At 37.9% G+C, this 25,510-nt stretch overlaps 1 protein-coding gene across 1 annotated transcript in view; it reads right to left on the reverse strand.

Annotated features, from left to right (window-relative positions):
* The window catches only part of AKAP9 (A-kinase anchoring protein 9), a 173,428-nt gene extending 148,770 nt beyond the window's left edge, over positions 1-24,658 (reverse strand). Inside the window, 1 exon segment of the mRNA XM_074192845.1 lies at positions 24,473-24,658. Within this exon segment, the coding sequence (XP_074048946.1) occupies positions 24,473-24,520 (48 nt within the window). The 5' untranslated portion in view covers positions 24,521-24,658.
* Positions 24,659-25,510: the final 852 nt, after the last annotated feature.

Below are 25,510 nucleotides of genomic sequence, written 5' to 3' on the forward strand. Positions count from 1 at the left end.
ATTCTTCAGCCATGATAATTTGTAAAACAAAGAAAAATACAAAATGATTGCAGTCCTATATAAGCCTACTTATGCTTTATTAGCAATGAAAGAGGAGGGCAGAGGGTGCTAAGAATTGCATTTTAAAAAAATGCACATAAATACCAAATGTTCATAAAGTAAATATGTACTTTTGAGGGGAGGGTAAAAGAGAACAGCTGAGGGAACATGAAAGACTTAATGCAGGAGATAGCACTTGAGCAGAAGGTTTGGAGGAAATTAGGGATGTGACAAGGCTAAGTGCAGAAGGAGACAGGATTTCCTACAAGGCGGCCAGTATGGCAGGAATGTGGTATGTGTGAAATGATAAAATCTGTAATAAGCCTGGAAATGAGCGATGGAGCATTGAAATGCATGATTTTAAATATCTAACTGAAGAATCTGTATTGGAGAGTAGACGTACTGGAGGGTTTTTTTTTTTAAGATTTTATCTTGAGTTTTACAATTTTTCCCCTGATCCGACTTCCCTCCCTCCAACCCCCACAGAAGGCATTTGCTAGTCCTTACATTGTTTCCATGGTATACAATGATCCAAATTGAATGTGATGAGAGAGAGATCATATCCTTAAGGAAGAAACATAAAATATAAGAGATAGCAAGATCAGACAATAAAATATTAGGTTTTTTTCCCCCTAAATTAAAGGTGATAGTCCTTGGTCTTTGTTCACACTCCACAGTTCTTTATCTGGATACAGATGGTATTCTCCATTGCAGACAGCCCCAAATTGTCCCTGATTGTTGCAGTGATGGAATGAGCAAGTCCATCAAACTTGAACATCACCCTCATATTGCTGTTAGGGTGTACAGTATTTTTCTGGTTCTGCTCATCTCACTCAGCATCAGTTCATGCAAATCCCTCCAGGCTTCCCTGAATTCCCATCCCTCCTGGTTTCTAATAGAACAATAGTGTTCCATGACATACATATACCACAGTTTGCTAAGCCATTTCCCAACTGAAGGACATTTACTTGATTTTAATGAAGAGGTTTTTGAACAAAGGAATGATAATAATCAGACCTATATTTTAAGAAAATCCCTGATGTCTATGGAGATGATGGATTAGAGAGGAGAAAAACCTGGGAGAGCAAGACCAAGGGGGAAGGCTCCTGAATCCTCCAGGATAGAGATTGAGGGCCTAAACCTGGATGGTGGCAACCAACATAGAAAGGAGATTGCTAAGAAAGATTTTGTACAGAACTGGCATGACTGAACAAATGGCTGGACACTGTAGAGCAAGGCAGAGTCAAGCTTCAAAGATGAACTCAAGATTCTGAGACCTTTGTTCAACAATCAATGAATGGAATGGAAGGAACCTACTATCATTTAACATTCTCACTATAAATTAATCTAGAAGGCAAAAGGAAGTTATCAGTACGATATAAGGATAGCTTATAAACTCTCCTTTTAGAAGCATTATGTTGGCCAGGTCTTGGTTGCTAGTCTTCTGGGTACATCAGGGAGCTAGTGAGTTAGCCAGGAAATGAAGTGAAGCATGGGTTTGCAGAACACCTTACAATTTCTATTTTGATCTTTATAGCCACCTTGAAAGTGCACTGCTATGATTATCCTCATTTCACAGAAAAGGAAATGGATTTAAATGTCTTGTCACATTGCTAATAAATATCTGAAGCAGGATTTAAATTCAGATCTTGGGCTAAAATGCTTTGGGGAAACTAGATAATATTTTTAAATGGTCCTAAGCCTCTCTCTGAAAAAAAAAGACTTCTATTTTTAAACATTATTACTAATCTAGCCATATATAGTTTTGCATTATGTAACTACCGCAGACTCCAAAATAGTTATGGGCAGTTCCAAAAGCAATGAATAAACATATATGGAGTACTATAACATATTATTGGAGAACAATCAGAAAGGATGTATGTAGTAAGATTTGTGACAGAAAAAGTAGTGGGCCAGTCATGTGGTAAGAACAAGGGATGAACACACTCTGTGCTCTTTGAGCATCCATACAATGTCAAGTGTTCCTATACAGGAGGTGTGAATATTCTGCATTATCCATTGTGGAGGAAGCTCCTATGGTATCAAGGCAAAAGAGATAATATAAATTAAGTCTCTTAATACAAAGGAAAATTAAGAAATTATTTTAGGATAAAACTTAAATGCTTTATTACTTATATAAATGTATTCTTAATAATGTGGATACTCTCATCAATAAAGCAGAAAGTAACCTATGCCTATCCTGTCTAAATTCACCCTGGGGGGTGGGGGGAGTCCCATCTAATACACTGCAGGACTTTGTTTAAATTTTTTCACACTGAATAGAAACCAAATGAGTACAGACAGACTTTCCATCTGTTCTCTCATTCTATATGATCAGTCCTTTTCTTCTTTCATACCCTTTTCTCTGACAGCAATTATAGCACTTCTGTGCAATTCCTCAATTTAGCATTTTTAAGAAGGCCCATGTGTGCTTCTCCACTACCATTTGGCGATCCTAGATTTTAATTCTTGAGTGACTATGGTATTCTATGACCTCAAGTCATGCTTCAACATTGAAGAAATATTAGAATTAAAAAGATGAACCTTTAACTCTGAAAGATTGTGGATCAATAAATACCATTCAATTTCCCAAAGGCCATTCATCCTAATCTATTTCTACTGTTTGATTGTGGACTGATTTCAGTTTCAATTTGCAGTGTCTAAAATATATGAACTGATGGACAGGCTCTAATGGTTGTCAACTGAAGTGCATATCAATCCCAGACAACAGGTAGTCTTCATTTACTTTGGGTTTCCTGTGAGAAATTATGAAACATATTTAAGAAACATGCTGCTCAAAAATGTCCAATTATCTACACAGTTAAATGTTTTAAATCAGTGTAAATTTATCTTTCTTGGAAAATTAGTCAGAAGTGAGCAGTAGTTTTAAAGTCTTCCACAGAATCAAAAAGAAAAATCATTAGATCATATAATCCTAAGATCTGGAGCTAGAAATAACCTTAGAGGTCATCTAGTCCAACCATCTGAACCCAGAAAGATTAAATAATGTGTTCAAAGTCATATAGATACTTCTAGTCTTCTGATTCAAAATCTAATATTTGTTCCACTGACAGCACTGTGGCCTCCAAAAAGGTTCCTCAAGGAAGTTATATCAGATTATACAATAAAGAAAAATTGTTTAACTGCAAGATATTTGAAAAGCACTGCTCAATGTTAAAAAGTAAATTTTGAAAAAAAAAGTAAATTTTGATCATGAGTTAAAAAACAAGCAAAAAGATTCCTTAGTCCTTAAAAGAAGCCACAAATGATGGCTTGTCAAAATAAAAACCAGAAATCCCACGGATTCAGAAAAATGGCAACAATTTTACTTCTCTGATAATTGTGCCAACTATACTCAAAACCACAGTTCTAATAGTGGAAAGTCAAAGATTTGATAAAATCTAGGTTCCTTCTTGAAGGGTATAAGGGAAATTTAACACATATGTAAATAATATTAAGTTTCATCATTTGATTTTCTTAGGGCTTTTTATTTGAAAAATTATAAGCTAGAAGAACTAAGTAAAAACAAATTATATTAAATTAGTAAATATTTTATGTTGAAATAATGCTCTTTAAGTTAACGTGACCATATGAAAACATTTTCATTTGTTCAAATAGCTACTAATATTCCAGACTGCTGACATCTGTGTTTGTCATGTAGGAGTCAATTATAAAAATGCTAACATATGCAATGCCAGAAATAGTTACAAGATTGGCACTTGGAGGATATCTGTCCAGACCCACCTGTCTATCAAAGTTCATTCACAGTTTCTGCCTCTAAACTAACCAGAACAATTAAAATAATCTAAATGATGGAAACTTTTAATAATCTGTTATCCATTTATTTTGCCCAATTCAAAATTCACATTTATAAAGCAGTCATTTACTACATCTTTTGGGCTGAACACCCATCACAGTTCACATGAACAAAAGCTTTCTCCTCACAACCCCAACACTACTCCCCCTTACACTCTTTCTATTCCAGACAAACTGGGCTCCTTCCTGCTTTCTACCTAAGAGACAATTTGTGTCTGCCAGTACCCAGAAATCTCTCCCTCACTCAACTGTTCTTTTTAAGAGTCCAAGCTCTGTGGAGGCCCCAGGGGCCCCTACCAAAAAGAAGCCTCTCCCAATCCTCCCTGTTATTCATGTTCCTCCTTCCTTCCAAAAATTACCTTGTGTTTATCCTTAATACCGTCTGTGTTTGCCCATCTGTGTACCCATTTTATTTCTGGTCAAATGTGGGTTGAGTAAAGCCACCTTGAAGCACAGGGAGGGACTGGGTCATTTCTATCTTTAGATCTCCTCAGCTAGCACAGTGCCTGGCTCAGTGATGCATGTTGAACCAAATCAAATTAAACTGAATTAAAGAGATAGCACAGTGTGAGTTTTAGTACAAGACTATCCCTATCCTTATCCGCTGATCCTAAAGGCACAGAATCTCTTCATCCAATTTCCCAACTCTACAATCAGAGGAAAGAACTTTCGCCCAATCAGTGAAAAGCATATAGGATGCAATTAATGATGATGATGAGGTGATGCCATGACAAGTATTTGAATTGGATTTGAGTGAGGGGGTGCTGTGCTAAATCACCAGCCTCACTTTCTCCTCCAGAAGTATCTGGGTCCAGTGACTGGATTAGGATGGAGAGGGCCCTGAATGTGGTGCAATCAAGGATAAGCAACTTGCCCAAGGTCACACAACTAGGAAGTATCTGAGGCTGAATTTGAACTCAGGTCCTCCTGACTCTAGGGTCAGCACTTTACCCACTGTGCCACTAGGCTGCTTGTTCATAAATGTTTGTTGTAAGTTCATCCTGAGCATGCCTCACAGCTCCACCAACAATGTATTAGAGTCTCAGATTTCCCATATCCCTTCCAACATTGATCACTGTCCTTTCTGGTCATATTGGCCAATCTGAGAGGTATGAGGTGGTGCCTCAGAGCAACTTTAATTTGCATTTCTCTAATAAGTAATGATTTACAGCAATTTTTCATATGACTATGGATTGCTCTGATTTCCTCATCTGTAAATTGCCCCTGCATGTCCTTTTTTTTAAAATTTTTTTTTAGGTTTTTGCAAGGCAAATAGCTTGCCCAAAGCCAAACAGCTAGGTAATTATTAAGTGTCTGAGGACTGATTTGAACTCAGGTACTCCTGACTCTAGGGCCAGTGCTCCATCCACTGCGCCACCTAGGCCCCAACCCGCACCCCACATATCCTTTGACCATTTGTCAATTGGGGAATGGATTGGTTTTTTTAATAAATTTGACTCAGTTCTCTATATATTTTTGAAATGTGTCCTTTGTCAGAAATACTAGTTGTAAAAATTGTTTCCCAATTTACATTTCTTTTCATCTTGTTTACAATGGTTTTGTCTGTGCAAAAGCTTTTGAATTTAGTGTAATCAAAATTTTCCTAGTTTGTTTATAATGATGTTCTCCATCTCTTCCTTGGTCACAAACTTACTTCCCTTTCCATTGATCTGATAGGTAAACTTTTCCTTGATCTCCTAGTTTGCTTATAATATTGACTGACTGAGATTCTTTATAGTGTTTTTCTTCCGTAATTCTTCATTTTTGAAGTGCTGCAGCAGGGTCATTCACCATGAACTTCTTTATAACCAGGGAACTAAAGAGAATTCTTTTAATTCAATCTTATCTAAGTCAATTCCTACTCAAGAAAGCCTAAATGTTTTCCTTCACCACTACTATCTTCCCTTTTAGATATATTGATTCTATTTTCTTAAGCAAAACTTCCTAAGAAAAAGAATGTGATACTGAGTACATATATGATGTCATCATCACTGATGAGGAAAAATACCTTATCAAAGTTTTTATTTATCTTTTCCATTTTAGTCTATTTAATGTTCTCCCTTCCAGGCCATTTTTAAATACTTCTGAATTAGTTTCTAATAGTTGACTCACCAAGCTTTCTGTAAACTTACTTTTCTTTCACTGTTTCTTGTTGCTTTATGAGGCAATAACCCCCAAAATCTTTGACCATCCTTTTCTGTAAGATTTTACAAAAAGTCTATGTATTGAATTGGCATTTGTCTTGGCAGTCACATCTCTCCATTTGTAAAGGAAGTCAACCATCTCCTGGCTTACACTATTTCTAGAATCTTTAATCTACCAGTTATGGCAACTTTTTTTCATCAATTAAACAACTACTATAGGAAATAGTTCTTTCTGTTCATATCCCTCACTCCCTAAATTGTTTCATGGGCTGCCTTGTCCAAAACATTTATCACAAACTAGACAGCTAGTCTTTGGGAAATAAAGGTAATCTAGAGCTGGAATCACACTTGAAGCTTTTTCACCAGTTAACTTTTGCTAGAGATTATGTCCTATTAGCCATCTTTGGACTTAGCAGAAGCACAAGAGATTAAGAAGAGGTGGCAAGAAAACACAAAAGAGAGATTAAAACAGTATTGGATTTTATATTATTGGTACAGATGGTGACTGCAGTCAAGACTTGTTCCTTGGAAGAAAAGTTTTCAGAAATCTGGACAGCATATTAAAAAACAAAGGCATCACTTTGCCAACAAAGGTTTGTATAGTCAAAGCTATGATTGTTCCAATAGCAAAGTATGGTTGTAATCATTGGGATTATGAGGAAAGCTGAAAGCTACAGAACTGACACTTTTGAATTATGGTGTTGCAGAAAATTTCTGTGAGTCCCTGGAAAGCAATGAGAACAAATCAGTCAAATCAGTCAGCCTATTCAATGGGGCTGAAGCTTAAAATGCTATGGCTGTATATTAAGATAGGATTCCTTGGAAAAGACCTTGATGCCGGGAAAGATTGAAGGCAAAAGGAAAAAGGGGACAGCAGAGGAGGAGATGGCTAGACAGTGTCATGGAAATGATGAATATGAACTTGGACTGACTCTGAGAGACAGAGGAGGACAGAAGGCCTGGAGAGCTGGGTTCCATGAGGTCACAAAGAATCAAACATGACTGAACAGCAACAAAAGCAGAGTCTTCAGAACTCAGAGCTACCTCCATACTACACTGTATTACCAGCCTTTGTCCAGAATCTTCTATGCCAGAAAATGGAACAGGATTGTAATTTAATCACAACTTGAAGTCTGAACAATAATATTTCTTAGTACCAATAACCCAGACAGTATACCAAACAGACTTCTGAATTACTCTGAAATGGGAAATTTAGATATTCTTTTGTGGTCCATTATAGTTGTCTGGGAGGCTGTATAGTCTAGTAGATAAAGAATTGATCTTGGTCAAAAGAAATGTAGTAAATTGGGAAACAATCTTTACAACTAATGATTCTGACAAAGGACTCATTTCTAAAATATACAGAGAACTGAGTCATATTTAAAAAAAAAGCCATTCCCCAATTGACAAATGGTCAAAGGATATGCAAAGGCAATTTACAGATGAGACCAAAGCAATCCATAGCCATATGAAAAATTGCTCTAAATCATTAATTATTAGAGAAATGCAAATTAAAGCTTCTCTGAGGTACCATCTCACACCTCTCAGACTGGACAATATGACCAGAAAGGATATAACAATCATTGTTGGAAGGGGTGTGGGAAATCTGGGACACTATTATACTGTTGGTGGAGCTGTGAACTCATCCAAACCTTTCTAGAGAGAAATTTGGAACTATGCCCAAAGGGCAACAAAAATGAGCATACCCTTTGACCCAGCAATACCACTACTGGGTCTATACCCTGAAGAGATGAGGAAAAAAAGGGTAAAAACATCACTTGTACAAAAATATTCATAGCAGCCCTGTTTGTGGTGGCAAAGAATTGGAAATTAAGTAAATGTCCTTCATTTGGGGAATGGCTTAGCAAACTGTGGTATACGTATGTCATGGAACACTATTGTTCTATTAGAAACCAGTAGGGAGAGGAATTCAGGAAAGCCTGGAGGGATTTGCACGAACTGATGCTGAGTGAGATGAGTAGAACCAGAAAAACACTGTACACCCTAACAGCAACATGGGGGTGATGATCAACCTTGATGGACTTGCTCATTCCATCATTGCAATAATCAGGGACAATTTGGGGCTGTCTGCGATGGAGAATACCATCTGTATCCAGATAAAGAGCCGTGGAGTTTGAACAAAGTTCAAGGACTATTCCCTTAAATTTAGGGAAAAAAAAATCTTATTGTCTGATCTTGTTATCTCTTATACTTTTTGTTTCTTCCTTAAGGATATGATTTCCCTTTCATCACACTCAATTTGAATCAATGTAGAACATGGAAACAAAGTAAAGACTGACATATTGCTTTCTATTGGGGGGGGAGAGTAAGATTGGGGGAAAAATTGTAAAACTCAAATAAAATCTTAAATAAAAGAGAAAAAAAGAATTGATGAGATTAATTTGTCTATAAATAAGCCACAAATGAAATATTATTTGGGCTGGCTCAATTGCACTACCATTATATAGTACTTCTTATCAGTATCATAAGTAAAAATGCATAATATGTGGAAGTCAGGCAACCTAGGGATGAAGAAGACTTACAGGTCAGTTAAGAAAATAAATGCTAATCTTCTCACTGATGGCTTAGTAGTACCAACTGATAAAACAGTGAAGGTGATGATGCAGGGTTTAGTAGAGGTTATGGTGGTAATCCGATAGTTGCTAAAGAGGAAACAGGTGGCAGAAAAAGTAGCAGAGTCTGAAAGGCCTCAATTCAGACTGGTGACAGAAGATATTGAAGATATGGAAACAAAGGTGACAGACAGTAAAGGCTGAAGGTGTGAGGCTAACAACAGATGGAGAAGGAAATGGTATGTCAATTTTATCTGAGATGTGGGTTTATTGAGGGCAGACTAGGGTTCAGTAGTATATCACTGTGCACCTGATCTAATGCTGATTAAAAAATAAATTCTACCAATGAAAGATCATTGAAATGAAGTATTAAAAGTATACAATATGCACATGCATTTTCTTTACTTAGGAAAAGTCCTTTCAGGCCCAGAATATTTTGGTTTGTGGAGAGTAAGAAGCAAGCTGCACTTTATAGGAAACAACTGCTATAAGGGAATAATTCCTTGTACTTTAGACCTTTAAAGGCTCTGCAAGGTAGGAGGTTGCCTTCAGGAACCTTTTTGTTCTTTAAAGCACAGAAGAGTTTAAAGAAGGCTGAATAATCTCTAAAATGATTGTATCTAGTATTGCTGCTATCCATTGTACTCAAATGAAAGATGATGCTGGTACATGAGGGGGAGGGGAACAACTGATAACAAATGAATGTATGATCCATGCACAGTGACAGGTTGGGTGGTAGCCCCAACTAAAGGGACTACTGGTTCGACTGCACAGTCATCCCCCATGAGTTTTTGACGGCTTCATGATCTTACACTTGAAACAAATGGAGGTAATATTTATACTTCCTACTTCACAGGATTGTGGTGAGGATCAAATATAAACTTCAAAGTGCTTTTCAGTTGCTTGCTAGTAACCCTCATTACCTGATTTCCTCCAAGGTGAAGGTGGAATCTAAAGAACTTTATACCAATAAGCCTTCAGAGAATCTTGTAGGTAGGTGGATGTTTCACATTTAAAGAAAAGAAAAAATAATATAGAATTAAAGAAAATTGAAAGGTCATAGTTAAATGTGAGGAATGGCTGGAAGATATCAGAATATAAGAGAAGAAATTTAAATTTTAGACACGGCTAAAGAGTAGAATGAAAACAATGGTATGACTAGAATTTCAATGACAGAAACTTAGGTATGTGTGGCATTAGAAGAGAATTCAGAAAAGCATTTTAAGTGATTTTAAATTTTATTTTCATTAAAAAAATGTTTATTTTCAGTTACAAATTCCATCCCTTCCACCTCTCCCCTACCCATTGAGGAGGCAAGGAACCAATAACTGTTATACATATGATGTCAAGAAACTATCCTGTTAGGATAAGATACTGGTTTTTGATTCAAGAAAGAGCCAAGTTCAGATGCTGCCTCACATACTAGCTTTGGGCACTTAATCTCTATATGTTTCCTCATCTGAAAAATTTGAAAAATATTAGCACCTTCTTTATAGGATTATTTCAAAGATCAAATGGAATAATATAAGTAAACTGATATGCAAATCTTTAAACGCTATATGTTATCTATTATTATTATTACCTAAAAAATCTGTTAGCAAGCTTCTTTTGTAATTTTTTTGTAAGTTTCCTATTACAAAATTTGACATCCAAGATACGTAAGGAATTGATTAATACACACACACACACACACACACACACACACACATTTAAGAACAAGAGCCATTCCTCAATAGATAAATAGTTAAATGATATTTACAGGCTATTCTCAAAGGAAGAAATTCAAGGAATCAAAGTGCACATGAAAAAATGTCCCACCCAAATTATTAATAGCTAAAAAAAAGTAAATTAAACAGCTCTGAAATATCACAATGATCAGACTGGCAAAGATGGTAAAAACAGAAAATAGCAATTGTTGTTTTGGGAAAATAGGAGCTGTGCATTGCATCAGACTTTTAAAGAGCAAGTTCAAATTATGCCCCCAAAGTCACTAAACTCTGCATATTTATTCCCTTTGATTCAATAACAATACTACTAAATCAATACAATAAGATTAGAGAGAGAGAGAGAGGAAAAACAACATATATGCACCAGAATGTTTCTATAGAAGCTCTTTTGATATGGTGAAAAACTGGATGCTAACAGGATTTTTCACTGGCCATCCTGCCATCCCCCCCCCCACCCCCCCAGCCTATAATGCTCTCCTTCCTCATCTGTGCCTTCTGGCTTCTTTCAGGTCTCAGCTAAAATCTCACCTTTTACAAGAAATTTTTCCTATTTTTCTTTAATTTGAGTGCCTTTTCTTTGTTAATTATTTTGAGTTTATCCTGTATATAGCTGATTGTCTATGTCTTCCCTATTAATGTGAACTGGGACTGTCTAGTATCCTTAGCCCTTAATGCATAGTAGGCACATAATAAATGTTTACTGACTAATGCCTTTCAACTAGGAAATGCCTAAATAAGTTGGGGTATATGAACATACTGGAATATAACTGCATAAGGAACAATGAAAGAGATGCTTTCAGAGAAACCCAGGAAAGTAAACCTGTATGAGCTCAAATGGGATAAAATTAGTAAAACACCAAGAATAATTTTTAACAGTAACAACACTTTAAAAGAAAAAAAACCCCAATAGACTTGAGAACTGTGTTCAATTATCAGTCATGATCCCAAAGGACTAATGATAAATAGCATCCATTCACAGACAAAGTCTGGATTCAAAGTATAGTATGTGGCAAATGCAGAAATATATATTGTCTGACTCTGCATAATTGTTATCTAATTTTGTTCCCCTGCCTTTTTTTTCCAATTTGGAAGAGTGTGGGGGAACAGTACACAAAAAAGATTTATTTTTTTCATTTACAATCTTCTTTTTCCGTTCTCTGTATATGTAAATACTCGTTTTATTTAATGTTCAGAATAAAAATAATTAAAAATAAATAAAAAACAATTCCTTCAAATCTAGGGAAACTCCAGACACATTTTGAAAAAGTCAGTGATGAACAAGCTAGATAAAAAAAGCACACAGGTATTGACAGAATATCTTTAAAGTTAGGGGTTATCTTAGAAACTCATGAGTCATTTTTAACAGTTTCTGTGTCTTCTCTCTTGCTTAGTGGAAAAGACCTACTCTGGCTTAACTTCAACAATTTTATCTCCAAACAGCACTGCACACCCTTATCTCCTGCCCTGTGGTCTTTTGCAGCTGTGGAGTACTTAACAAAATATAGATTTGTTTTAATGGGTTTATATACCAGCCAATACTTGTGGAGAATAGGTAGCCTGGATTCATAGTTAAAGTCTCCTTATTTGAACATAGGACATTATTATACTTAAGTCCCATTCCACTTTCCTTCCAAACTCATGAGTGCTAACAGGTATTGTTCCTGACCTATTCCTTTCCAAGTGTCACTCAATCCATTCTAGATGCCTAGCCTTAATAATTTACTATAATTTGTAAAAGTTTGCAATGTAGCACACATCTTAAATTACTTTATTTTCATTCTTTTAAAACTTCATTATAAAAATCTCTCATCTCCTGTTTCAAATGGGAAGTGAACATTCCCCTACGATTCTGAAGTCAATGATTAGAGATTCATTTACACGTTTGTTGCCAAGTCCATTCTTGGATAAATCAAATACAGAAATGTAATTTGATAAACAACAAAATATTTTACTTTAAAAGATCTATTTGTATACTCTGCCATTTATTATAATGAAATCTGTAAAATTCATGGCTAAACAGTGGAGTTTCCTATTACAATTAAAAGTATCCCTTTAAATCTAGGCAAAGTTATTGCTAGAATACTGCTAATTTCTATTGTACAATGACAAGTCTATTTATAAAACCAAAATCTTTTGCAGGGATAGAATACAGACATTATTCTTGAGCAAGATTTTGAATCCTGATTTTTGTTTTATTTTGGAAACCCCTATCACTGAAACACCAAAGTAGGAAAGGGATACCATAAAATAAGAAATAACAGCATTTTTTAAAATTTCCTATTTTTCAGGCATTCTGCTAAACACTGTGATACAAAGATGGCAAAAAATATTCTCTGTTATTTAGGAGTTCACAGTCTAATGGGGGGGGACAGCATGAAAACAACTATATTTAAGGTATATACTGGGTAAATCAGAAATAGTTTCAGAGAGAAGGTACTGGTATTGAGGGGAAAGCTAGGAAAGGATTTTTGTAAAAAATGGGATTTTTAGCTAAAACTAAAAAACTAAAATTTTTAGCTAAAAAGTAATTTTAATGTTCCTAATACTGTTAAATATTGTTAAAAATGTGCATAGGCCCATTGTTATTTGCAAAACAAATGACCTATTGAGCAGTGAGGATACAAGTTGTTTTCTAATATGTTGTATTAAACAATTAAAACATGTTGGAGAAATACTTTGGAGTTACATATTTGTTTAAAGAAGTTAACTATAATATTTTAAGTGTAAGGTGGGCACAGTAGGCTCAAATTCACAAAATTGGATTCATTAACATCTGTTCTAAGCAAGTCAGACTAAATGATAAAAAGAATCTGGGAAACTTGATATAGTGAAATGGAATATAATTCACTTGCTGACCCTCTTTTCCTTTATATGTAATCGATGATAATGCTGATCTAAATAAACAACACACTGATGGGACAGCAATTGAAATTAAAGTTCTTGACAAGGTGGCTGTAACTTACTACATAATGCTACTCAATACAGAATCTATCGTCCCATTCATTGTTATCGTTTGTGATATTAAAATTCCTTGGCAAAATCTGTAATACAGAACTTGTTTTGTCAAGAATTTATTGTTTCCAAAAGCTGAGATACTCTATATTCCTCTTTTTTTTTTTTTGCAAGGCAAATGGGGTTAAGTGGCTTGCCCAAGGCCACACAGCTAGGTAATTATTAAGTGTCTGAGGCCGGATTTGAACCCAGGTACTCCTGACTCCAGGGCCAGTGCTCTATCCACTGTGCCACTTAGCCACCCCGCTCTATATTCTTCTTAAGGCTCTTAGGACTGGCTTCTGATCTCATCATTTACCTGAAACTGCTCTCTCTCAGAGTTACCAGGGATCTCACAACTGCCTTTTTCACCATCCTTATTCTCCTTGACCTTGGAGGCCTCTGACACTGCTGATTATTCTCTTCTTCAAACTCTCTTCTCTCCAGGTTTTTTCTTTTTAGGTTTTTGCAAGGCAATGGGGTTAAGTGGCTTACCCAAGGCCACACAGCTGAATAATTATTAAGTGTCTAAGGCCAGATTTGAACTCAGGTACTTCTGACTCTAGGGCCGGTGCTTTATCCACTATGCCACCTAGCCGCCCCCTTTCCAGGTTTTCAAGACATTTCTCTCTCCTGGTTCTGCTACCTGTATGACTGTTCCTCAGTCTCCTTTGCTTGCTCCTCATCCAGGTTATGTTTGCCAAAGATAGGTGTCCCTCAAGGCTCTGTCCTAGGTCCTCATCTCTTCTCCTTCTATACTATTTTCCTTGGTGATAAAATCAGCTCTATGAAATCAATTATCGAGTCCATGCATATGATACTCAGATCTATTTATCCAACATAATCTCTGCTAAGTTCCAGTCTTATATGTCTAACTGCCTATTGTAGATCTCAAAATATAAATAATAAAGGATCCTTTAGGGAAAAAAAACCCCAGAAATCTAGGGAAATGTTTAAATATGAAAAACAAACAGGTAAATGAGGGAGTCACAGGATCCAGGGAGACATCTTAAACTCAACAGGTTAAAAATCATACCCTGTATCTTTTCTCCCAAATGGTACCCTTATCCCAATTCCTCTAATCACTATTGAGATTCCATCATCTTCCATTACCTAGGCTCACAACCTAGGTGTCATCCTTTATTTTTTCCCTCTTTCACTTTCCCATATTTTTTACCTTTACAACATCTCTATAAACTCTCTTCTTTCTTCTGACACTGCCACCATGTTGGATCTTGGTCTTTATCAACTCATGGCTGGTCTCTTTGCCTCGTCTCAATCCACACTCCAGAAAGGCTTCCACTTAACTGTCAAAGAGATCTTTCTAAAGTGAAATTCTGATCATGTCTTCCAGAATTTCCTAATTACCTCCAGGTCAAACATAAAATCCTATGATTTCTCTCTCATCACACTCAATTTGGATCAATGTACAACACGGAAACAATGTAAAGACAAATTGCTTTCTGGGGGGTGGGGGTGGGGAGGGAAGTAAGATTGGGGGGAAATTTGTAAAACTCAAAATAAATAAAATCTTTAATAAAAAACAAACATAAAATCCTGTTTCAACTCTAAAGTCCTTCATAACCTGGTCCCTTCCTACTTTCCAATCTTTTTATACTTTTTTCCTTCAAGTTATTCTTTAATCCAGTAACAATAGATTCCTTGCAGTTCCTCAGACAAGATATTTCATCTCTGGATTCTGTTCTCTGTGATTGGCTGACCACCACACCTGGAAGATTCTCCTTCACCTCCACCTCCTGGCTTTCCCTGGCTTCTTCTGCAAGAACTACTTCTTGGTTCTCTTAATGCTAGTGTTTTGGCTCTGAGATTATTATCTTGAATATATCTTGTTTGTACTAGGCAATTGTTACTCTCTCATTAGAAAGTGAGCTTCTGGAGGGCAGGGGCTGTTTTGCTTTTCTTTATATTTACAGAAATTAGCCCTGGGCCAGGACATAGCTGGTGTGTCAGGAATACTGGTTGATTTTAAGTTTTTTCACAGAAGCTGAATTTTGTGGTAATAACCAAAAGGGGAGGAAAAAAACCTCTAGTGTCTAAGGAAAGTAAATATTAACTACAACTTGGATGTTGTCTTTTTCCAAAGAGCTCAGAGTTCTCACCTATTTATCATATGCTTCAAGATCCCTGTGAATGAGACTGTGGAGAAATCATAATAATGGCAATAACCAACATTTACAAAGGGATTTAAAATCTATAATCCATTAACCTCATTCAGGTTCCCTAGCAAACCTATGAAATGGTCCTACAAGTTGTATCATCCCCCATTTATGCAATAGAGTAAGGTAAAAAATGGTGAAGTGATTTGTCAATGGTCACAAGCATCATAGGTGAGGTTAGAATTGAGGTGTCCCCCCAGGATGTCCAAGTCCAGCACCTGTCCACTGTATTAGACTGCCCCCGAAGGTGGCACAACTCAGGTTCAGAGTTAAGTGATATTGCTCTCAAGGAGAGAGACAACATACAATCACCTATGTACAAGCAGGCTATATTAAGATAATAATCTCAGAGGGAAATTGAGTAACTACGGGGAGAGGTTACAAGGAAGAAAACTTAGGACAGCTCTGAGGAAAAACTTCCTACTAATTTTCCCTGCCCCTAAGTAGTTATGTAGGCCAGGCCTGTTTAGTTGTGGGCTCCCTTTCCCTAGAGGTCTTCAGATGAAGGCTGGAGAACCTCTGATCAGATAGGTCATAAAATCAAATAAAATTTTGAACAACAATTCAAGAAACTTATCTCAGTGTTCTCTGCATTTAACAATGATTGTAGTACATCATAGAATTACAGACTTTCAGAGTTTGAAGGGCCCTTTAAGTCCAACACTTAGTCCATTTTACAAATTTAGAAGTGAAATGACCTGTACAATGCTAAACTGTGAGTTAAAAGTGATGGTTTTAATTGTATACCCCATGAAATAGATAGTACAAATATAATCTCCTTATTTTGGATAAGAAAGCCAACCTCTTGGAAAGGTCATGTAGTTAATAAGAAGCAAATCTAAAATTCAACTCAGGTCTTCTGTCTCTTAAGTACAATGTTTTTTCCACTTCAATAAAATATAAAATCCAGGGTTAAATGAAATTAAATAAGTTTAAATAGACTAACTTTTTATAAGATACTTTAATGGTGAGAAAACTTGAATTTAAGTGTAACTATATTATAAAGTCAAACAAGGAAATTCTTTCCAGCTGATGCTCTATGGCAAGAAAATAAATTTGAATTTTTCATAGATTGTACATTTTGAGATAAAATGGAATTACATGTCATTCTACTGAAATGCAGATAAAGTCTAACAAAAAAGAATATTTTGCTTTACTCCATAAAACTTAGAGCTTAGTTCTAGTTCATTAACTTAAAAAAAAAGTGGGTTTGCTTCATGGAATAAAATACTCTTTTTACCTGTGACTATCATCTTCAAATTATTTGAATATGTTATCAAATTCCTTTTTCACTTCCTGCTTTGTATTTGCTACCATCCAACTTTCAGTTTCACTGGGATTGTTAACATATACAGGAACCCTCATTGTAATTAACTCCATCCTTACTGGACCGGGTTCTGCTTTTTGTATGAGATGAAAGATCTACAGCTAGGTGGATCATCTGATTCAATCCCCTAATTGTACAAAAGAACAAATGAAAACCTAGAAGGATTTAATTCCTTGTCCATGGTCACCTGAGTAGCTGTAGCTCAGTTGCCCTGTTAGGCCAGGCCCTCTGACTCCAAATCCAGACTTCTTCAGTGGTTCCAAGATGCCTTCTTTTTAATAGGCTCCTTTTATCTGCTCGGTTCTTTCTGCCTTTGTGATTTTCCTAGTTCATTTTTGAAAAGCCCCCCTCTAAAACAAGTTTTAAATAGTGTATCTTCAGCCTCTCCTCTTATCCTATCTCTCCACTAGGTTTCACCTGTTGAGATTCATCTAGTTTTACAACAAAGCTCCAAAACCATGAAGAACAGTTTTAAATTATACACATTTTTTCTTGTTATTGGTAATGAATCAAATTCAAGAAATGAATAAGACTCAGTCCTTGTAAACAAGAATAAAACAATTCTGAAAAGTAGAACAGTAAAAGAAAGCTTCTTTCTTGACACTAGAATCAATTAACTTTAATTTCCAAGGTACTATAGTTTTGGACAAATAAGCAGATTAGCAATATAATTGTTTCCACTGCTTTTTTTTTTCCACTGTCATACTTGACATTTTCAGGCAAAACTTATTTTGTCTATTGCTGAGCATTTAGTAAAATAAACTAACAGTCTATTCAAGTGAAAATGGATGAGGTCACCAAAAAAAGAACATTAGCTAAATTTTAATAACACTGCATTGATTTTTCTTCCTAAGGAAAAAAAAAGGTACTATCAATTATAGAAAATTCTGTACATTAGTGTACTGATGTGGCTTGTGGAATTCTGCTAGAAAAATAACAGAATTTTAAGAAAGTACTGAGTATGAATTTGTACCATTAATAGTTTACAGCTGATCTTAACATAACTGGCCTTTACTCAGTTATGTTCATAAATACCATAATGTACTCTTTATATATGTGTGTGTGTGTGTGTGTGTGTGTGTGTGTTCTTACTTGGAAAAAATAATGCCATAGCTTTGAAGGGAAATAGAATTAACCATTTAGTTCTGCAGCAGGGGTAGTTTGTTCTTTTAGTTTGTTTTTTGCCTTTTTCATCAATACATCTTTATAATATTAAAAATGATGCTCATACCCTTGTTGAAAAAAATTAATTCAATTAACAGAAAAGTCAATGCAGTACTTTTTTTTTTAGTTTTTGCAAGGCAATAAGGTTAAGTGGCTTGCTCAAGGCCACACAGCTAGGTGATTATTAAGTGTCTGAGGTCAGATTTGAACTCAGGTACTCCTGACTCTAGGGCTGGTGCTCTATCCACTGCGCCACCTAGCCGCCCCAATGTAGTACTTTTTTTTAAAGAACAGAAGATCTAGATTCAAGTCTGGCTTCTGATGCATACTAGCTGAGTGACTATGGGCGAATCTTTTAAATTTTGTATCCCAGTCAACTATCTATGACTACTATAGATCAGTTGATTCATATAATTGAAATGAGTTTCTAATAACCAATGATACCATTGGTCAGGGTTGTCCAACTTTACTTACAAAAGTTTTATTGAAATAATAGCCAATATATTTTGATTTGCCATTTTAGTGAAAGTTCTGCAATAGCCCACCTTTATTTAGTGAACCCATGGGGGGGGGCTGCATAAAATTACACTGTGGAGGCATTTTGGACAGCCCTGTCATAAGTCATCAGTGTGTGTCTGTGTGTGTGTGTGTGTGTGTGTGTGTGTGTGTGTGTGTGTATGTAAAACACCTCTCTAGAGGTCAATGGAGATGGATCCCTAATTATGAAAATCCTTATATGAATTATTTGCTGTTCAATCAGAGACAGCTGTGTCTAATGGGTTTCACATTTTTTGTTACATGCACAGAGAATCTTTTCCATGTAAATTCTTCAATGTTGAAGAATTCATTGAACTTACAGGGTTTCTTTCCAGTATGAATCCTCCTAGCAATCTTGCCCATTTGGAACAAAGAAATAAATGAAAAAGTTTTTATGCTGTTAAAATGAGTGGTCACAAAGTCATGCAACTAAAATACATACACTTTGTTTCATAGAAATGATTTTCAGGTTCTGACTCAGAGGCTGACTCTTAATCAATACTTAATAATTCTAATAAACTTATTTGGTTTCCCATTAAAAGCAACACAAACGCAAGTTCAATGCCACCCTGGTAGCCAAAAAACATTGGAAAGTAGGCAGTGAAGGGGGAAGTGAATTTTTAAAAAAAAGGGGAGAAATGAAAAGGTAAATAGTTAAATAGTTAAACCTCAAATTACATTATAGAACAGATATCACCCAAACTATTTGGAACCAACTGTTTTTTTTTTTAATAGAAAAGTAGATTAGTAGAAAAGAGTAACTAAGCAAGAACCAGTCATGGATATATCATAAGCTCAAAATAGATACTCAATCTAAACATAAGAATGTAATGAGAACATTTCTTTTTACATTTATAGAATGAGGGAAAATTCTTAACAACAAAAAGGATAGAGGTAATCACAAAAGATAAAATGCATAATTTCAATTCTGTGGGATCAAGAAGTTTTTATATGAATGAAATAAGGCAACTCTAATGAGAAAGAATCACCTACTAGTAAAAAGCAATCTTTGCATGAAAAATCTCTAATAAGGGAGCAGATAGCCAAGCTTTAATAATTTCAAACTGCAATAAGACTTTTGGAACACTTCGTAAAGGGAATTAAAACATATATTAGATCAAAAAGCCATTCCCAATAAATAAGTAGTCAAATGATATAAACAGCTCTCAAAAGAAATACAAAAACCAAATGAAAGGTTACTTTAATTTTTTTATATTTATATCACTGATAATAAGAGAAATCCAAATCAAAGCAACCCTATGGTTTTACCTCACAACCAGCAAATTGGAAAGATGTCAAAAGAAATAGTGTCAGGACGGCAACATGTTGGTGAATTTTTGAGCTAATCCAAGCATTCCAGAAAGTCTTTTTTTTTTTTAGTTTTTTGCAAGGCAAATGGGGTTAAGTGACTTGCCCAAGGCCACACAGCTAGGCAATTATAAGTGTCTGAGGCCGGATTTGAACCCAGGTACTCCTGACTCCAGGGCCGGTGCTCTATCCACTGCACCACCTAGCAACCCCTCTAGAAAGTCTTTTGGAACAAAATTCAGTGACTAAAATATCTACAACCTTTGATCTAAGGATCCTACTTCTTGGCATATTTCCCAGAAGGTCATATACCTTCTAACATTCACAGATGCCTTCTTCCCCCTTTTTTTTGGTTGGCAAAGACCTAGACACAAGGGAGATGATCAGCATTTCAGGAAGGGCTAAACAAGTTATGCAACATGAATGTAAAGGAATATTTTAACAAATGATGACTATGAAGAATTCAGAGGGGCAGCTAGGTGGCTCAGTGGATAAAGCACCGGCCCTGGAGTCAGGAGTACCTGGGTTCAATCTGACCTCAGACACTTAATAATTGCCTAGCTGTGTGGCCTTGGGCAAGCCACTTAACCCCATTTGCCTTGCAAAAAAAAACACCTAAAAAAAAGAATTCAGAGAAGAATCTGAAGATTAATATGGACAAATTCATAAGAAAGCAGACCAAAAAGAAATAAATGATAACATAAATAAAAAACAAAAAACCTAAATAGTATGTAATTATAAGGATCAAGCTTGACCTTAGAGAATCACTTAATAAGCTATTATAAAATATAATGTGCACGAGATACTAAAAGAAAATGAAACAATCTCTGACCTTAAGTAACTTAGAATCCTGTATATACATGGACAAAATAAATACAAGATAATTGGGAGGAGTGATAATTAAGAAAATACATTACCTTCCTTCACTGTAGAGGTAGGGAACTCTTGGTGTGGAATATTGCATAAACTCTAAGTCAGTCAATAAACATTTATTAAATGGCTACTATGTACCAGCCACTGAGTACTGAGGATATAAATACAAAAGACACAATCTAATGAAGGAAATAATATGCATACAAATATGTACAAATAAGTTACATACAAACAAAATGGGAAATAATCAACAGAGAATGAATTTGAATTAAGAGTTTTGGTTCTGAAGAACTGCTTCTCCCCCCTTTTAAATAATTATTACATGACTGTTATAGGTCCAAGGTAAATACAGACTTGGAAGTAAATATAAAAATAAAAAAACATCAATAAAAATAAGATAAATATGTTTAAGGAAGAAAATGTGGTTATTAGCTGAATGCCTCTGGAAGATAATGAGAACCTTTATATTAATAGGGTTCCAGACAAAAGTCCTAATTATAATAATTGATTTTAGGAAATAAAGAACTTTTTTTTTGCTCTTTTCAACATAAACACCATTAGGATCAGAAAATTACTTTTCAAAGATCTTTCTCAAATGTAGTTCCAATTTTTCTTTAAAAAAGATCTCAATGGGGTGGCTAGGTGGTGCAGTGGGTAGAACACCAACCCTGGAGTCAGGAGTACTTAGCTGTGTGGCCTTGGGCAAGCCACTTAACCCCATTGTCTTGCAAAAAAATCTAAAAAAAAATTTTTTTTAAATTAAGAAAGTCTCAATTCCACAATTGCCAGTATTTTTTTCTGAAACAAAGATTAAAGGGTAAATTCCTACTAATAGGAATTTGAGATTATGTGTTTATATACATACATATATATAATATACACATATATGTGTGTGTGTGTGTGTGTGTGTGTGTGTGTGTATCTAGCATTCTATCCTCAGAACTCCATGGGATGAAGAGCAATAGAAATATAATTATCTGCATTTTAAATATAAAGCTTAAAGTGATTAAGTGATTTTTCTCATAGGCACCCAGATAGATAAGAAGCAATATACCATAGAGATCAGCTGCAACAAATACAGGTCCCTCTCTTCATTCAAACCCAGATCATTCTTGCCAAGTTCAGTACTCTGGTCTTCCATACTATGATGCTTCTCTAAGTAGGATCACAAAGGAAGAATAGGGTTCTGTCCCTCTTCTCACAGAGAATTTTCAAAGACAAAATTAAAAAAAACAAAACAAAACAAGAAATAAGCCCAGAAGATTTAGAACTCTATTTTTATGAAATAGTCCTGGGTTCAAGTTTCATCTCTGCTTCTGGGTGACACTGGGCAGGTCAATTAACTTCTCTCTCACCTGCTTTTTCATCTGTGGGCATTGTGGACTGGATAATCTTTATAGGACTGTAAGTTTTTGATCCTAAGAGAAAGATACACTGTATTGCTACCCAAACAATAAGCTAAATTCTTTCAGAATGGCTTTATTTTCAACTAAAGAATGATACCTGGATTGAAGGGGAGAAAATTCCCGGATAAGGCAAACCAGATTTTTCATAAAGTCAGATCATGTGGTCCACGCTTTAGAACTATAAATGGCCTTAGAGGTCAAAGAATTCAACCCCCTCCTTTCTTTTACAGATAAGGGAACTAAAGACAAGAGAGGATTAAAAAAACTAGCTCCAAGGTCACACAGACTTTAAGGGTGGTTCCAGAAGACTAATCCACACCCCTGGCACCCAATCCAGCAAACTTTCACCAAGCCACATCTTTTTCTGGCTTTTTGAGGGAATTGCCCCTCTGCTCTCTGGACTGTGCCCCCAGCCCCCCCCCCTTTCAAAAGCCAGAACAGTGGTCCAGCTGAGTAAATTCAATTGCTGGAACCCTGACTCTAAGTAAAGCAAGCCCTGATGCATTAATGAGAAGATTCAATTAAAGCTGTACTCACTAAAATCTTAACTGCTAACACAAATTTGTCTATAGATCAAATGTGGCTCTGTTGTTGAAATAACTTGGGGGAGGGAGGCTGGGCTTGAAAGGAGCAGCCAATCATATTGGGAGCCATAATTCTGGTGGTGCCAATGGATCCTCAAAGCTCTGCCAGCAGATGTAGCAGGATCCAGGCAAGGCTAAAAAACTCCAGACGAAGTTTCCTTATCTGAGGACCAACCTAGCTAAATTTGCAAAGACTCTGCAGCAGCAGGTTGGGCTACCAGGTGCTACATGCTTTGGTAGGCCCCAGCAACTCATATACTAAAATAAAGAGAGGATATAGGCAGGTCTACCTATATCATGAGTCCTTTCAGTACTCAAGTACTAGTAATTATCTTTAATATGAGAGTTTAAATCTTACTGAAGGACTAAAAATTGTCTCTAATAAAGACAGTTTGATTAGGAGCCAAAAAACCTAAGGGCAGTTTAGAGCAATAAATACACTTAGGCTTTTTAAAAGAGACTCAATATAATTTGCATCTTGTTTACAATTATAGCATTATAATCATAGATTAATTAATTTGACCCTTACAGCCTCACATAAGGAAAGCATTATCACCTCCACTTTGCAGATGATACTCGATAGGGGTAGCATTCACACCTAGGTCTCTTTTGACTAAAGGTTATCTCTATCACTACACCACCCAGTCAACTCTCCCGATATTATTTATTGTCCATCTGAGAGGTAATCAATCACAGTGAATTCTGCCTCCTGTGATAGGAACAAACAGGAGCAAGTCGCTTAACTTCTGGGTGGGTTTCCTTTTTTTTTCTTTTAGATTTTTGCAAGGCAATGGGGTTAAGTGGCTTGGCCAAGGCCACACAGCTAGGTCATTATTCAGTGTCTGAGGTCGGATTTAAACTCAGGGCCTCCTGACTCCAGGGCCGGTGCTCTATCCACTGTGCCACCTAGCCGCCCCTCGGGTGGGTTTCCTTATCTGCAAGGTGGCAATAACAACGCAAGCCACTTGCAGGACGGGCAGCTCAAGACCACCCCAGCCTCCTCCATATGGCTGGCTACAATGTAGCTCTCTGAGGCGCAGGTAACAAAGGGCAGAATCCACCCACCGCTCCAGCGCCGCGGAAATGGCATTAAGAAAAGGGAAAAGTGAAAGTGACCGGAACGTGGGGCCGGGCCGGGCCAGGCCCCGCCCCGGAGCTCCCGACACCAAGCCCCTTCCCACCACAAAGACGGTCCCACGCCAAGGGGGGAGGCGCGCTACAGAGGCGCCCCCTCCCCTCGCGGCCTGTCCCAGCTGGCACTTGTGGCACATTCAGGACATAGCTGGGCAGGGCCGGCCCCGGACAGCTGTCACCGGCCGATCCCGCCGGCCCAGGGGTGCCAACGTGCCTGTCCCCAGCCCGGGAGAGGGGGGAGGGGTTAGAGCCCACCTGTCAAAACCTGCACAGCAGCTGCGTGCCTGTGAATGGAGGGGTGTGTGTGTGTCTCGGGGTGTACATGTGTGTGTGTGTCTGTGTGTGTCGGGGTGTATGTGTGTGTCTGTGTGTGTGTGTGTGTGTCAAGGTGTACGTGTGTGTGTCTGTCTCGGGCTGTACGTGTGTGTATGTGTACGTGTGTGTGTGTGTGTGTCGGGGTGTACGTGTCTGTGTGTGTGTGTGTGTGTGTGTGTGTGTGTGGGAGTGGGGGCGTGGGGGGAAGGCTGAGAAGACAAAAGCCCCCGTACCTGGGGGCGGGGGCGGAGACAAAAGACCCCCGGGCGCCGTCGGGCCAGGGGCGGGCCCCCGCCAGCGCGGCCCCGGGCTGCCGCCCTGCCCTCCCCGGGCCGGGCCGCGCCGCGCCGGGCTTACCTTGGCTCTGCCGGCCTCCAGCTTCTTCTGCCGCTCCTCGTCCTCCATGGCCCGCGCTGGGGAGGGAGGGAAGCGGGAGAGAGCAAGGGTTAAAGCCCGGGTGGGCGGCGGCTCCGCCACCGGCCCCGCGCCAAGTCCCGTAGCCGGCTCACGGGAGGAGAGGCTCCGGCGTAGCCGCCATCTTCGTCTCCACGTAAACAAACGGGCCGCGGGCGCGGCGGGGGGAGGGGAGGGGACGTCGGCGCAGCCGCGGCTGGCCCGGGCCCTGCAGGTGCGCCGGCCCCGCCCCCGCCGCGCGCCCCGCCCCCGCCGCGCGCCCCGCCCCTGCCAGCGCAGGCCCCGCCCCCTGCCAGCGCACCACGTGGTGCTCAGTCGCGCGTGGCCTAGTCAGCCCCGGGCCGGGCTCCGCGAGCCCCGAGAGGGCGACCGAGGCCGGGACGCGACCGAGGCGCAAGCGAGGTAGGACTCGGGCCCAGGACGGTGGAGGTCAAATCCCAGCCCAGCCTCCTCGTCCTCCTCGGCCTGGAGCAGGGTTTCCCGGCCTGGGTGGTGCCCCGGCCTGGGTGGTGCCCCGGCCTGGCTGCTGCCAGAATGCTGGTTTTAAATGCATCCAAATAAAATGCTGAAGCCAATTGAATTCCAGTACTGATTATTTTGGATTATGCATTATGTACTGACATTGTTAAACACTGAAAAAGTTAACTTGCATTCATTAATAAGTTAATAAAAAATTAAAAACCAAGTTCATGGACTCCACGGTAAGAAACTCTATAAGAAATGATCCCTAAGTAAATAAATGAATGAATGAATAAAAAGAAATGATCCCTAAATTCTCCTTCAACTTTCAAAATAGTTTACCTTTTGGGGGGAAAAATGCTAGCATCTCCCTCTGGGGGGTTGTGAGGGTCACATGAGATCATTGTCAAGTCATGAACCCAGTGGCTGCCCTATAAGAAATGCTAAGTGGTAGCTTAGTGTCTGCCTCAGTTTCCTCAACTGGAAAATGAAGATTAAGTGAGATAAGGATGGTAGAGCGCT

The sequence above is a fragment of the Macrotis lagotis genome, chromosome 7 (genome assembly GCF_037893015.1).
Source record: "Macrotis lagotis isolate mMagLag1 chromosome 7, bilby.v1.9.chrom.fasta, whole genome shotgun sequence".
In the NCBI taxonomy this organism is placed as follows: Eukaryota; Metazoa; Chordata; class Mammalia; order Peramelemorphia; family Peramelidae; genus Macrotis; species Macrotis lagotis.